Source organism: Trichoplusia ni, chromosome 6, assembly GCF_003590095.1.
Source record: "Trichoplusia ni isolate ovarian cell line Hi5 chromosome 6, tn1, whole genome shotgun sequence".
In the NCBI taxonomy this organism is placed as follows: Eukaryota; Metazoa; Arthropoda; class Insecta; order Lepidoptera; family Noctuidae; genus Trichoplusia; species Trichoplusia ni.
Window position 1 is genome coordinate 8,752,383 of NC_039483.1, and position 16,373 is coordinate 8,768,755.

The window sequence follows — 16,373 nt, forward strand, 5'->3', positions numbered from 1 at the left end:
AGAACATACCATTGACCATAGATATTTTACAGATAGTATTTTTGCTAAACTAAAACCCATGGTACCTAAAACTTAAATCGCAAAGCGAAAAAAACTTTTCAAGTTTTATGGTGTTTTGAAAATAAATTTTTATATTTTTTGGTTTGTATACTCGGATTAGTAATAAAAATTTAGAAACGAATACAAATCTTTGTAGTTGATCGTTTTTTCCAGTTGATTTATTTACAATAGTCTCATCAAGGTACTTTTTCTTTTAATTATGTCTTTTTTGTTACTATAAAAATATTACAACATTAAATGGAATGTAACGTTATATTTTTACCTTCTTTTTAGTTATTTACTTTTGGGAATTTTTTAATTACCTTAATCTTGAATTTAGTAATATCGCTGATGTGTACTGTACGCTTATTTATTCTACCATTTCTACCTTTTTACAAAGTCTGACACTTGACTTGACTGACAGTTTGATTGATAATTGTGAATCTCTCTCCCACTCCACACGAATGGTATCGTTGCATAAACAAATATGATACGAATTCGTTCACAATTTACTTTGTGATGTGGGTTATTAAAGGCTCTCATACGGTTATATAGTACTTGACTTCCTTTTATTGGAAGACTATTTAGGTTCTGGTACATGTTTGTAGAGAGAACAGATTAATTAATATTGGTTAATGTTGTGAATTTGTAATATTAATTTAAGGGGAAACTAAAATAGATAAGTTTGTTTATTTTCTTTAACCGAGATAATACTATTGAAAATGGATTTTCTCAGGACACAAAATAAAACAAAATTGTTATTTGAAAAACTTGTGGAGCCAAACTATGTATTGAATAGTTATTACGCTGACGGGCTTTTGAACAAATTATCACAATGCACCGATCCGGGTAAGTCTTATCTTTCTATAAATATCTACAAAAAACAATGAGATACGATCGTAGTTCAACAAGTCAAACAAGCGAGACGCAAGAACTAATGTTTCAGTCTTAGTTATCTATACAAATTAATAGTTCTTTAATAGTATATACCTTATCTGTCTTGTTGAATTTAAATTTGTTAGTCAATTAATAATTTTCCTCATGCCCAGAAATATAATTAATTCAGATTAAAAACTATGCAGCTAAAGACAAAAATTATTAATATTGTTATTTAGAGGTCTGAAGTATCTCTTCTTTCCACCCTCCTGCAAATAGAATTTTCTGTTAATTATAGACATGTGCTTTACTTCAATAAGTGATTAAACAGGCCACAAAGATTTCATACTATTGCCATTGCTAAGAAAATAAAGAAGAAAGCATGTATTTGGCATGTATAGGATCCTGATCATGAGAACCATGCTGACATATATATGACCCTATACCCATATATAACCATGGTCATAACAGGTTCCTGAAAAAAAAAATCAATATATTGTGCTATCCTTTGGGTATGGCACCCATAACAAATCCTGTTCAAGTATCACTTTTAGACATTAGCACATCTCACTGTAAACTACACGCTGTACACACACTGTTAATCAATGTTTATGATTATATGTATGTACCAATACTGTAAAAGGTTGATGATATCCAAACATAAAAGATAAAGAATTCTTTTTTCTCATGGACTTTCTCTGCCCTGGGGAGAGGTACTTATAGAGATTTTAGCCAGACTTTTAATGGCTATTATAACCGGAGTCCTCCAACCTTCCCTCGTTGTAGGGACTATGGGCTAGCATTGCAAACTACTGCAATAAACAATCAACTCTTGCTCAACTCCTACATTGTGTGAACTACTTTAATTAAATTAACACATTTTTATTGGTCTTTTATTAACATGAAAATTTTTAGAGAACAGCTATAATCAATTTCATGTCTAAGCAAGTGTTCTGAATGACATCATGAGCTATTATTGTCCCTATTCAGAAAAACTTTATAGGCAAGATGACTTGAGTAATCACAGAACTATGTAATTTAACTTTGTATAATAATTATATACACAAATCTGTATAGAGGAAGTCTTTATGGAAATCTGGACCTGTTAAGAATTTTTGCAACAAAAAGTGTATGGTAGTACACTTCACATTGGTCAGTCATGAGCAAACAATTAGATGAGGAGGTAGTTAAGTCACCTTGCTTTAAATATACATACATATGCCTTGTGGACTTACTTAATGCAAATAAATATTATCTCTAATTTAATAATGCCTTTCAGTCTCGCTTAGTGAATTCATATTAGAATGGACTGCCTATCAAACCGCACGTGAAAATTTCCTGTTAAATCCTTTATATATTATGATAATTTATAAGTTTAAGTTAATTTAATACATATAATTGAAACATTTGTCTTGAAACAATGGATATGGCAAAACCAATCTGTCTAACACAGCACAAATCTATTGTGCCTTCTTGTTTCATTTTCCTGTAAACACAAACATTTGTTTCAAATCGGGATCGAATCCGGCGACGCGTTGCGAAAATGGTTGTGGACGAAATTAGAAAATTATATTTCCTCAGTGCCAAAGCTTATAAAAACAAATTTTTGCAAAACAAGCTTAGGAAAAACAAATTTGCAAATAAAATACGTTCTTACACTTTAGATATGGAACTCTAAAACCGTCTTACTGCTAAATGGTAGTCTATTGTTGTTATTTTTAACAAGAGAATGAGGGTGTGGCACGAAACACCCATGCGTGGCACAAACACTTGTGATACGAGATAAAAAAAATGATTAAAATTATGATGTAACCTTGATGTAATATTTTCCTCTCAAGAAAACTGCAATAATTTTAGCCACCGTTATGGTGGCTTAATTTCTAAGTCGGTTAACAACATCTACAAATGTGGTCTTTGACATTAACATCTTCCTTCCTTATAATGACGATGCATATTTTCAAATAAATAACCGAACTTGAATGTTCAAGAAAGAAATGATGACAAATCTTTTTTTTATCATTATGAGTCATTCATTATATTTAGTAGACCCCTATTGAAACATAAACATAAGTCCAAAAGAATTTGCGTAATTATCATCTACCTACATTGATAACAGGGAAAATAGACCCAGTATTTATTTTAATATTTTATGAATTCGGATTCTTAATACTTGAATGACAGTTTTTATATAAATCCCACTGCTGGACGCAGGCCTCTTCCCGTCAGTTCCAGTATAGGGAAGGGGGTGGGCATTGATCACGATGCCAGCATACTGCAGGCTGGCGATTTCGATATTTGCCAATTTTCCTTACGACGTTTTCCTGAACCGTTCGTCAGTGGGGTTTGAATAATTAAGAAAGTTACATTTTTACATTGCCTGCGTTGGGATCGAACCTTTTTATCTTTAAACTATTTTTGAAATGTTTTTGTGCAAATTGTTTTAACGGATAGAATAAATTATTTATTTATTTTAGGTGTAAATTACCAACTTGGAAAGTTAAGTGGCCGTTAATTCAATTTTACGGTTTGTTTACACAATTCCTCAGCGAGATAATATTGAATATGGTATGCAAATGCTTAGATGACGCCATGGTCTTGGACAATACTAGTTTATCTTGCGACGGACTTTGAGACTGATCTTTTTAAACACCGGTTCTTAAACATTAAACTCGGTCCACGATCATACGGCGAGAATCGGGATGACCTTGTGAGAACGATAATTATATTTATATTTTGTTGGTCCAATCGTAACACGTGGCTAGTGCCTGTGTGTTTTGGGTAATGTTTTAGAATATTATTCTTTACCAAAATAACAATAAAATATAATTTAAAAAGGGAATAAGCATAAAAAAAACTTTTAGTAAAATGTCTTTTATTAGAACTTGAATCTCTTTTCAATCACGTTTGTACTTTATAACTTCATTAGAAAATACCCGGTCATTTTAATGGAGTCCACGGGGTCACGCGATTATTAAAACTCCATGATGACTTTTCGGCAAAAGCCTTTCTCTTTTATTGTTTTTCTTTCCAAGGCAAGAAATGTCTTAATATAATAATATTTAAAATAATACTAGAGACGTCTTAAAATTATTGTTATCGCAATGACTTTTAATCAGACCCCACTTTACGAGTCATCGTCAGGTCAAATCAAATATTCTTATTAGCAAAAGATATGGTACAAAAGATGGCAATTTAATTATACGTAGGTATTACATATTTTGCCGTTTCATTAAAGCATACAAGTATTTAAATAGGAAACTACTAGTCTCCCTAGTTTTGCAATTTTAAGCACTTGTAATTACAAGCAAGTTTGCAATTACAATTTACTTTTAATGTTTTTTAGAGTTGAAAATTTCCTTTCACAACCTTGTAGTTTGAAAGAAAAAAGATTGGGTTCACAAGGTATATAACGCTTTACATTAAATAATATTTTTCCTGAGCTATATACTCGCGTATAATGTCATACCGAATTATAGAAAAAATAATCTTATGGTGCCATCGTCCAAACATGGGTTTTCCTTAAACTTTTGCAGAGCGAACACAAAGTTCAACTTTTTGTAGATATGGTAATATAATAAGTATCTACAAAAAGTTGAAGTTTGTATCGGTAATTTCCAGCTCATAAATTCAACAATTAGAACGCCTAAAACGTGTTTGTACATTATGTACTTTAAGATGAGTAATAATAAAAGTCTAATAGAGTATCTCTATGTCCATCACTACTATACTTAACCAAGCACTTATGAACACGCAGAATACAATTTTCTTTTTTAACCGACTTCAAAAGAGACTTCAATTCGTCGGTATTCTTTTTCTAATTTAATTTCTCATTGTTTCAGATATTTTGTTCTTGTGTCGGGGGCCTGTAATATCAGATCTGATCACAGAATCGTTAGATCATATCAACACGGTTCACAATACCGTTAAGGTGTTTCTCATAAGGGTTCTTGCTCATGCCTCACAAAAAGAATTACATTTCGCTAAAATATTTGCAAGGCAGGGTGACAGAATTCGCGCGGGATTCGAAGAAGTATGCAGTCCTAAGGTTAACCCTAGTATAAGAGTAGCGTACATGGAAGTAGCCCTAAGCATTGTTAAACACAACTCAGGCATGTCGTGGCTTTTGGAATCTGGGGTATGGAAAGAAATACTCAATTTATGCAATGAGAAATCGACCGTCTTTGTTGAAAGGCAAATATGTAAATTTATGGCCGAATTTCTTTGGAAACTTAATGATCTGGATGATTTACCTAACGTAAGGATTATAACCGGTCTTATATTACAAGCTATTAGTAAACATGACTTAATAAATGTTCAGTCGCTCACTGATGAACAAGAAGATGAGATATGTGACTCAATAGGACCATCATTGAATATACTCCTGGCTGTTGCCAGCAAAGATAATCGAATACAGACTCCGAGTTTGCTGATGAGTGTGCTGATACGAGAGTACAAACTAAACTCGCACTTATACGTAGTGACCGAACGAATTCGAAGAGATGACACTACTTTGGCAACGGTAAAGTTACTATTTTGGACGACGCTGGCAAAGCTGTTCCTTGTAAAACCCTTAGTGCCGGGAGCTCAGTACGTCCACGAGGATTTTCTCGACGTTGCTGCGGGGAACTTCAATATGATTCAAAACTTTGTGCAGCGTCGAAGCGCAACATTGATACTAGATTATTGTGCAGCTTGTTGTATCATTTGGAACTCTATATGGAAAGTCAATGACCCCGAAGTAGTATGCGATAATCCAGAACGACAAATTAAAATGAGAAATCAAACATTGATTGTATTCATTGTACCTATTTTAGTATTTGTGACATACAGAAAAACTTTTACGGTACTGAGTCATGAGAGGGTTTCTGATTATATCGACAGGATCTTAGAGCAGTCGTGTGAGCATACCGCGAGAGCTGCTTACGCTATGCGGGACTTAACCGTGGAGTCCGACACCATGTCTATCATCCTACACAGTGTTAAAAAGCTTGTTAATTTAAAGGAGCATTTCAATGATGCGCAAGCAAACTTTGTGTTCCAAGCCTTATTCCACTTACTCCAAGAATACAATCCCATAGATGTTTACGGAGATTTTAAGTCCGAAGAGATATTTGAAGAAACTGAAGAAAAGAACTTGGTGATGACGTATGTCATGGACAGCGTATTGGCTTTAGTAACGCATCGAAACATACACTGGCATGAGAGCTTGGAAATTGTCTGTTTGTATAATGTTGTGTTCAATATTTTGAAGAGGCCTAACTTAAGTTGTAAGGTGAGTCCAAATATTTTTTTAAATACACTACTATAATTTTAACCCCCGACGCAGTAAAGAGGCTTGTGATAAATTCGACATCCGTCTGTGTCATCGTCGCTCTCGAACTAATGGACCAAAATATTTTCGGCAATTTACAAGATTCTCACTGGGTAACTGTTGGGCTTTTAAATATTTTTATTGTAATTCTTTTTTTGTCATGTCTTTGCTGTTGTTTAACCTGTGTCGGTTCCATCTATCGTCTGAAAATAGTTTTGTCAAAGAAAAAAAACCTTTAAATTGATTAATTAATTTGTGACTATAGTATAATAATACCATATTATCTCTTTCCAGTTCGTGGTAGTATCTTTGAAAGTGATTGGATTAACAGTCAAGAAGTTCCTTCAGCCGAATCTGTCGTTGCTCATGGACTCTCAGCCAGGGACCGCGATCGACGAGCTCGGCAAGCTGATCTACATGAAGATGCAGGACCGTAACTGGGAGATCCGGGACACGGCGCTCGAACTGCTGCTTGTGTGCACCGAGATCTCTTACATAAGTAAGTGTTGGATGTGAATCGTGGCACAGGTCTCAGAGGGAATACGAACTCATATTTTAGGGTTATGTAAAATAAGTGATTTTTTAATTAGGCTCCGCTGAGTCTAAGAATGGTTAAAAACTCTAGTGATTTGTACTGTATAATTTTAGCTCGTAAAAAAAGCATTTTAAAACCAAGAGTCCAGGCACTTATGTTTCTAATGTCTGTGTCGTGGAGAGTTCCACAAAATTTTAACCTTAAAGCCAAATGCCTAAACCACAATTACAATATAAAACACCACGTGTTGGGCTAACACTGTTTTATACTTTCAAAAGTTAGTTCATTCAGTCATAGATCTATCTTAGATTTAAACTCGTAAGTTGATTGATGAATTAATTTTTAATCGGAATAATGTTTTTGTAAACTCGGATGTAGAATCTTATTCAAATCGAAGTAAAGTTTTCCTGAAGTCCTAAATATCAGGCATGCGATTAAAAAATCGACCAGCAACAAAAGGTTTAGAATATCGAATTCAAAGTACTCTCTTCTGTTTCCAGAGTTTCCTTCATTCCAAAAGCTGCTTCTGGAGAATAATTTAATAAACCTGTCTGCGACGGTCGCATTCAACGACTACGAGGCGTACGTACAAGTATCGGCTCTCAAGTGTGTCGCGCAGGCGAGTCGGGTCAACGCCTTCTGGGAACAGCTGACTGCCGAGTACCCTGATATGCTGGTAAGGATTCAATAAATGTTGCTTATCTTCACACTTGCAAAGTACTTGAATCGAGGCCCCTCAATTCAAATTATCACATTAGAAACTTCCCTTTCTTCCGGGGTGAAACTTTAACCCAGTCCATCTCGCCGCTACTTGGGCACCTGAGTTATGTTTTCCTTACTGCTCATTATTCTTTTTTGCATTTACAACACTGCTTTGAACACTTACACACTGTTTACACAAAACAACATGAAAAATATGACTTAGGACTGTACGAATCAGTATGTCTACGTTTTTATTTCTAGTCGTCCTAAAACAGGCACTTGAGAATAACGTTAAATTATAAAACTAGTGACTCTAGGTGCGCAGTTCAAAAATAGTGAAGGTCCGGCAAGAAACTTCATAGGTTTGTACTAAGATTGTATGATTTGTACTAATTTATAGATATGCTTGTAGTTTGAATTTGAAAATTTAACGAAAAACGGAATAAATGAGAGTTCGGACTAGATCCAAACTCGGTCGTACCAGTAATCATGAGGTCACGACAGGTAGGGGTCGCGCGAAAAACTAGTGCCTTATGTGTTCGTGTAGAAGCGTCAGATGGTGTATTTGCTGACAAAAATTGTCAGGCATTAATACTGTTTTAACAATGCATATTGATCTTAGTGCGCTGGTGTAGGTTAAGAGCACAGCTATCTTCCATTATTGGTTTACCAAATAGAAGTTTATATAATAACCTGTGAGTAAACCTGTTAAAATCTTACATTCGAAAGTTTTTATATTTCAATGTTACAGTAGGTTTAGTTACCTGACTAACAATCTTTTTGTCATATGTTTGGTTTTTTCATTTTGTCAAGTCCAATCGTGTTGTCTAAACATAAAAACCAATTTAATTCCAGGATCGCTTGCTGACTATCCTCCGCGACAATCAAGAAGGCATTGTTAGGAAAGAAGCTTGCAACGTTCTTTGCGATTTATATCAAAACCTCAAAATGACGCCGGCTTTCAAACAAACCCTGTACGAACACATGGTGTCCGCCACACTCACAGACTTCCACTGGGAAGTCCAGATCAGTGCTCTCAGGTTCTGGAAAATTGTCTATCAGTCACTACTCAATGGACAAGGCATGCTGGATGGGACGTTTCCTCCAGTTACATTTTCTAAGGAATCGAGAAAAATTGTCTCACTGAATGAAGCCGAAATACACAAACGGTTACTTAAAACATTAGACGAACTAGCAGCTATCGGGTGCTTGACAGTCTTCGTCACATTACTGAGCGATGACACTGAAGTGGAAATCATGGATGCCACGCTCACCACATCAATGGAGCTATACGAGATTCTGAATAAGTACAAAGTGCTTGAGAGCTTGGCGCCTAGGGAAGGCGACGTTACTAGTGTAGAGGAGCTACTGTGCCATATCAAACAGGAAAAAGAAATCGTTGATGATTCCGTTAACATGGATGTCGGGCAAAACCAAGAAAATGTTATCGATGACATACTGAACGCCGACGATGTCAACCTACTGGCTAATATATACGAAAGACACATGTCCTTACAACCTGAGACAAAAGAATCAAATCTAAAACCGAAAGTTAAACTCGTGAAATTTGCTTCGCCATACTTATTCACGACGTTTATAAAGAACACAGATTTTAAACAGATTATAGAAGAAAAAAGAATATGGAATGATGGTATACGAAGTTATGCCTCGTTACTGGATGACGTCCTCGGCTTGTACGAAAATAATCTGGAAGCTAACTCCTTAGATTGTTACTAATGTAAGAGCATAATCTGAAATTATATGTAATTGAGAGATTATATTTTTGTATACAATTTACTTCTTTAATTGATTGAAGAATCAATAACATGTATAAACTTACATAATATTATTTGATATAAAGTACCATGTTGCGTTAGAAGTATTCAGTGTTTTTATTTTAGATGTTCCACCTGTATAACATCGATTTTTTAATTTTTTAGTATGGAACTTCAAGCGCTTTGACTGTGCTGTAATCAATTGACTTTAAAAATAGTCTTTATTTTTTATACTTTAGGGGTGAAAACTGTGTGCAGTAGCTAAAATTTGACTCAGAATTGAAAAAAATAAATAAATCGTCGCGTATTTTGAAATTCCCGAATTAACTTGAGAAGACTGCTAAATCTGATGACAGTTAAGGATGGCATTTATGACGTCACTTGCGTCTACAAATTAGTTTTCAGTCTGTAAGTATTTACCTGAGTGCTGAAAAAAATATTCAGGTTTCACAGAACTATTTCAGTTCTTATGCTGAAACCTGCAATAATCTCGTATCTCTGATAAAAATAAGATATTTACAGATTAGCTAAACAAATAAATTTCTTTAAAAATTTAAACAGCAAGTCATCATGACAAGTGGACCTTTTATGTCAATATACATTTTAAATTGGTGTTGATGGTTTCGGTGAGTGGGAATTCCTGTCCACAACTCATTTTCAGTATACCTTGTAAATCTGGCCCTGGCCGGAATACTACGTGCGGTTACCCCACATTTTCATTCTGAACAGGCTCTCAACACTTATCAGGAATTTACTTGAGCGTCGTATGGAAAAGCTAAAGGTACGCGCTGGAGAAGCTACATTCAAAAGGTAGGTGTTAAGAAAAGCAACGAGTTTATCTACCGTGCATTTTGCACAGTAGATAAACTGCAGTTAGAATATGACTATAAGCAACCTCTTTTAAATAATTTGTTATATAAATAAATAAATATTTAATGTATACTTCAGTCAAGTGACTCGGTATCTCACAATACGGGCAGTAATAAACTTATTAAAATAATGATGCAACGGTTTACTCACGCGTATTTATCGGGAGTGTATAATTCAATAATTAATCAGTCTCACGATAGTTACTATAAAAATATATGAACTTGTTAAAATTTTGGTATCCGTTTTGTCATTGGCTTAACACTTAATACTAACATGTTTTAAGTGAATCAGTAGCTAACCGCATATCTTTATCAACTGATAATATTTTGAAAAATGTCCTGTCATCCTAAAGCTGTAGCTGTAAATTGCTATGTCATTAATACATACTCCATTTTGAATTTATTCATACTACACTTTACCTTGGTACTGACGTCATAAAATAAGATTGATAATAAAATTGCCTCTGTGTTTTCTATGAGACGAATGTATTTAATGTAGTGAAATTCGGTAATATTTAATTAATGGCATTTTTAATGCACACACATTTATGTGGATATTATGTACTATTTTGTTGACAATTATTAGGAGGAAACATCTAAAAAAAGCTAATTAAACTATATTTATATAAATAGTATATTTCACTTTGTATCACAATCAAAATAACAGAAATACTTTGTTTCTAAAAAGGCTGATTGGCTGGGTCTTTGCCCGCCCTTGTTATATTTTTTTACAGTGAATCAAAAACTAAGTAATAGTTAACGAAACAATTTATAGATTTTTAAAAAAGTAAGCGTTCGTGCTTATTGTATTTTATTATTTAAGGTGTCTGTCTGTTCTCCTTAAAGTGATATTTACCATCGTAAACTTCACCACAGGGTCAGAAACATCATTGATATTATACCAAGTCATTCTTTCTGGTCTCAACGTACGTTAACAAAGGTTATTTAGTCTTCAGTTAATCCACTCAAGAAAATTCTAGTAAATTGGCTGTCCACATGAGTAACATTAAGTTACATTGGCATTTTGACCTAGATATCTAGTAAGTCATCTAAAAGACCATCAAAGCTACTGTGGACGTCAGCATTCCAATTTTTCTTATTTTTTATGATGGTCAAATAATCTGTATTCCTGAAAGTTTCAATAAACTTATTGGGATGCACCAGTGGTCTCCGCTTGCCAAAACTTTTGTAGTCCTCATCCATTGCTTCCGTTTTTATTTCATCATACTTGTCATGCATATTCATAATAAGCTCACTTTGATTCACACTCAATATTTCATCAATAATCTTATTCCTAAATTCTCCACTACTCGTTTCGTATGATAAATCCATGGCCATCTCTTGTTCTTTGTCTTTTGCTATATTTTGTTCAGGTGGTGGTGTCGGTATCCTATTGTTATCTTCAACTTTTTCAAATTTGTACGTGTCGAGTATTTCCATCAGGTAATTTGCCAGGAAGTGTGCAGTCTGTATGATTTCTATGTCGTTTATCTCATCCATACATTCGAGGAGAACTGTGAAACAACCCGACGAAGACAAATCGTTCAAAATAAAAGTTAGTTGTCGTGCAATCTCTTGGCGGTTCAGGGTTATAATTTTTCTCTTTTCTCTAGAAAATGTTACTGGTGGGAACTTCCCATCGAGCATTCCCCGAAGAGCGAGTTGGTTTTTCATAACATTGCACCAAAAGGTTAGGGCTGCTAGCTGCACGTCTGAATGCAAGTCGTCTAACGCGGCCGACATCATAACTTCGTACAAGGATTTCAGAAAATTCTGGGTCACCTTCTGATTTAGGTAAATCCCGACCAAAACAAGGGCTGCTTCTTTTCGCACCATTCCTTCTGGATTGTTTTTTAATATGTAGACCAAGAGCAACTGAAAAGGAATGACTTAAATTAATATTATAACCAGCCTAGATAATTTCTTAATTCATATAGATAGGAAAGTTCTGTTCAAAAAACATAGAAGAAAGAGTTGGTTTTGATCTCGTCGTCGTGAACTTGTAGGAGCGGTAACCGTGCTTTATATTCAAATAATATGATTTCGTTACCTAATGAATGTATGCTTTTGATAAAGCTTGTAAAATGTGTATGTATAAAACTTACGCTTAAGTGAGGGTATGCATTGATCACGCTTTTCCATACGCTTTCGATCCTGGTGGCAGCTGTCAAGCATTTAAGACTCGCGCTCTGCACATAGCATTCCTGATCAGAAATCGCCAATTGCGCGGCCATGCACACAAGATTATCGTCTCGGATTATTTTTTGCAGGGGAGTATATTCTGTAATTATTCGAAATGTTTAAGTAAGTTCTAGGCCGTTTGTACAAACTGTCTCACTTATTTCCCGCCTGGTTATTTGACGAGTTACTTACTAATATAAGCTACGTCAATGCAGCTATAAAGCAGGCTGAGTGCAGAATCTTTCACTTCCCAGTCGTCATGTTGCAGGTATGTCTTCATGAGCGCTCCTATCTCGTTCAGGGTGCTGTCCTGACGGCTCTCAACTAGAAGTGTCATGTTTGGCGACAGGAACTTCTTCACGCAAATGTCGATCAGATCTAATACTTTGATCACTTGCTGCAAAATTCGTATGTTTATTAATTAAAGTTATTGATGATTTTTCCATGGGTACTGATTGTCCATTTAATCAGAATCGAAAATGTATTCATTAAGATATTAAATAGTTTATTGACTACAAAATAAGTTTTAGGAAACCCAGGCATTATAAATCAAATCTTAAATTCGTCTTCAAAATATCATATTATGTATGCGACACTGATAAATATGGTTACTTCATCAGGTACCTACAAACTTTAGGCGAGTAAACAGGAAAAATAATGAAAGCAACAAAACTTACTTTTGTATTTAAGATGTCTTGTTTCAATAAGTTCATGAGTCCTTGTTGAAGACTGACGATTTCCACGTTTTCGTACCAGGATATATTGTGATCTTTTAGCAACATGCGTATCAAGTCTAGGAGAAGGGATAACAGCTTCTCATCTTCAGTACTCCGTATTCTGTTCTCGTTAAGGATTAGTTTCCCTTCCCCATCCGAAACTATAAAGATATTTATTGCATGATACAGACTTTGGAAAAGCATCCCGGCTTGTGAATTTGATAGATGATTTTTAAGTCTGAATAACTCTTTGGCTGTTTCGATCACTACTTGTTTTAGATCAAGAGTTTCAAAAAGAGTTTTCATTAAATAGCACGTTGATAATATGTGATCTGACACGGTATCTAAAACGTTTCGATTCGATTCTTCTATGAAGTCTTCAAATGTTCTGCTGGTGTTCGATTTATTCGGAGGCTGATTATAATAAGTAAAATGTAAAAGTGGTGCTAACAAGTGCGCAAGTAATTGATTCGATACTACCAATTTGTGTCCATTCCTTTCAAAAGTTAGTGGAAACTGAAATCGATCCTTATGCATCTTTTCAAAATTTGACCAAAATACCATATATTTTATGCAAAAGTCCGTGATAGGTCGCATTTCTCGTTTTCTTATACATAATTTCATAGTGTTATGATAGTAAGCTACTAATTCATTGCAAAATTCTTCTGTTTTGCCTGAAAATAACATGTGCTTAAACGTTGCATAAAAATACCGGTGGTTTATGTCATTTAATAAAATTGTAAATTCAGTAAATCGGGTCGAGAGCATAATAGTATATAAAGGGTGATCAATCAAGAAATATGATCTTAATAGATTCACAACTAGAGTGTTATCTGAGTCCCCTGAATCTGTCAGTATCACTAGCAAAGCGTTCAGGTAAGTTCTAACTTTTTCCGAAAGAAGTTTGTCAGTCTCTGGATCTATCACTTCTAGTTGCAAATATTCACTAGACGTTAAAGGTTTTACGATATATCCTAACACTTCTGTCAAATCTGACTCCAATTTGTAGTCGCTTAGTTTGAGAATTAATTGAGAAATAAATTTGTAAGCTGCATTAGCAATATGTCGCGGTCTCTCGTGGATGCTGCTGCACAATATGGACTTCCAAACTTTATTTTCCATGACCAATCTAATTCCCGAGCAGTGTGTTATCTGTGCTGAGGCTAACTTGATGCACACTAACTGAAGGCCAGGAGGTGGGATTTTCGGTTCTAAAACACCGATGATACAATACTGTATGGTTGATTTTTGAAAGCCTTGCATCTGCAACTTGCTAAACTGTAGTTCATTCTTGAATAAAATTCTAACAATTTCAATGAGAAAAGTGGTGACTGATGTAGTTGCATTTGGAATGTTTTTGATTGCTTCGAATATGAGATCTGAAAATCTTGGTGTGTCAAGAACCTTTTCACCGGGACCTGGAATAAAAAACATAAAATACAATACATAGATCATACAGCATACCATATATGCTATATGATCTATGTATTATGGTTGCATGCCGGCACTAAGGACCTTCCATCACCGCTTTAAGTAATATTTTTACTGTTGTAGAAAAGAGACGCCGTTCTTCACCGTAAACTGTCTCGCTTTAAGACTGGCTGTAGGCAGGCCCTCGGATTGTTGTTTGAGATTTTTTGTCTGGTAGCCTTTGAAACACGATTTTTGCCATTACGGCGGATTGACTAACAAAATAATGCCATTACTTTAGCCCTCTAACGGCTAGCCTCTTCGTTACTAGAAAGATTGCAAAGACGTAAAGACTGAAATGTCATTAATTTGCAAGTTTAGTATTATGACTTGAAATGCAGGTTTGATTGTATTTAGACATTTATGCCATAATTAAGATGGGGACGACATTTTTTTGTTCGCTTTCAATTATTTTTGAGTTAAAATCAAGGATCAGTAGATACAGTACAGTAAAATACAGGATCAGTGCCCTATTAAATATTTTCAGAGTCAGACGGACCGTACACCTAGGTTAGGCCATAAGTCAGAAGCTGAAATCACCTAATTAATGACAGATTTTCGCTGATGCAACTGTTTAGACATTCTAGTACGACTCGATGTCTTGTTTGGAATCGTACTTTGGTTTTAATTAAATTAACCACTAATACATTTTCAATCCTTACAAAATAAATTATTACACTGTCGTGAGTAAGTAATTAATATAGATAAGATTTGTTCTCTACAGCAAGTATGGCAATTGGTTACATGGCTTAGCAGATTATATAAAGGGCTGGCCAAGCACGGAAAATGCCAACAATGGTTAGCCAATTGCAGAGTTCAAAACATCCGCAATTATACTTAATAATTGCTTATGACAAGCTATCCCGCGGAAACCAGCTAATTGCATTATTAATCACACACCTATACAAATAGCTGCGCAATACCACAATACTGCATTTCTTTTTCTAAGATCAGAAACTTATGATACACAAATCGTACATTCGTAAAAGGTTTATGAAAAAATATTTAGTTTTGCACAAGAATAGAATAATCACAACAAAAACATTTATGAAAACACTTAAACTGAAATGTAATGATTACAAATGCATTTCATAAATTCACTAAGCCACTTGCCTTGCGACGAAAAACACTTACATTTATCATTTTCGTTCTCCAGAAAATACAGTAGTTGCTCTATATTTCTCTCATCCAACACCACTTTCCCTTCAAATACGTAATCCAAAAGTAATTTAAACTTTCGAAAATGTTTTTCTACTTCCATCTTTTCGTTCGCCGAGGATACTAACACATTTTGTCTAAGTACGACTAAAATTTCATTGTTATCAGTTCTGATTTGATAACGTGGTTAAATAACATAAAAGTGCCGTATCATAGCCGAATGTTTTTATTACAATCATCCGTCAGGTGAGGATTAATTCCGACTGAGAAAAACAAGGATCATTGGGATAAAGGGGACCAGCAGCACTCTGCTTTTAAAAATGCTCTGTTAAGTAACCTTAACTAAATGCCCTATTATTCATCACAAGTAACATTGTATGAAGGCCGCAACTCTAGTTTATCATGACCCTGATACGCTCCTCCCTCTTAATCACCACATCCTACGTACACTTGATGTAATAAAATATATGGGGAAATTATTTATTTGAAAAGCACCTTAGGTATACAAATATTGCAAGCAAGTATAATTTTTATTACTTAGTTAAGATTGATACAGTTTGTTAGAACACTTGAATAGAGTCAGCAACAATATGGCAATAAGGAAAAAGGCCCATTTATAAGGAGGCTTAAGAAGTAAGTAGCGAAACAATACGTCGCGTCGGGTCGGTTTCAGAACAAATATGGGACATAAGTTTTGTTTACTTTCCTGACCTAAGCCACAAATGCATTTGGATATTGGGT

The 16,373-nt window shown here is 34.7% G+C and overlaps 2 protein-coding genes across 2 annotated transcripts; one reads left to right on the plus strand and one right to left on the minus strand.

Annotated features, from left to right (window-relative positions):
* The first annotated feature begins 388 nt into the window (after positions 1–388).
* On the plus strand, positions 389–9,345 carry LOC113494759. The gene is made up of 5 exons (XM_026873211.1): positions 389–888; positions 4,755–6,187; positions 6,521–6,725; positions 7,262–7,437; positions 8,319–9,345. Exons 1-5 carry the CDS (start codon positions 762–764, stop codon positions 9,198–9,200), a joined length of 2,823 nt encoding a protein of 940 aa, XP_026729012.1. The 5' UTR covers positions 389–761; the 3' UTR covers positions 9,201–9,345.
* A 1,231-nt stretch (positions 9,346–10,576) lies between these two features.
* On the minus strand, positions 10,577–16,053 carry LOC113494760. Its single transcript, XM_026873212.1, has 5 exons — positions 15,609–16,053; positions 12,966–14,422; positions 12,481–12,685; positions 12,213–12,388; positions 10,577–11,982 (listed from the first exon to the last, which is right to left on the minus strand). The coding sequence occupies exons 1-5, from the start codon at positions 15,733–15,735 to the stop codon at positions 11,137–11,139; spliced, it is 2,811 nt and encodes a 936-aa protein (XP_026729013.1). The 5' UTR covers positions 15,736–16,053; the 3' UTR covers positions 10,577–11,136.
* Between the last annotated feature and the right edge of the window lie 320 nt (positions 16,054–16,373).

Coding starts and splice junctions, on each gene's coding strand:
- LOC113494760 (XM_026873212.1), bottom strand. CDS start 15,735: ATGGAAGTAGAAAAACATTTTCGAAAGTTTAAATTACTTTTGGATTAC. Junction 14,423..15,608: donor GGAGAACGAAAATGATAAAT/GTAAGTGTTTTT, acceptor TTTTTATTCCAG/GTCCCGGTGAAAAGGTTCTT. Junction 11,983..12,212: donor ATGCATACCCTCACTTAAGC/GTAAGTTTTATA, acceptor ATTCCTTTTCAG/TTGCTCTTGGTCTACATATT.
- LOC113494759 (XM_026873211.1), top strand. CDS start 762: ATGGATTTTCTCAGGACACAAAATAAAACAAAATTGTTATTTGAAAAA. Junction 6,188..6,520: donor GGCCTAACTTAAGTTGTAAG/GTGAGTCCAAAT, acceptor ATCTCTTTCCAG/TTCGTGGTAGTATCTTTGAA. Junction 7,438..8,318: donor CCGAGTACCCTGATATGCTG/GTAAGGATTCAA, acceptor ATTTAATTCCAG/GATCGCTTGCTGACTATCCT.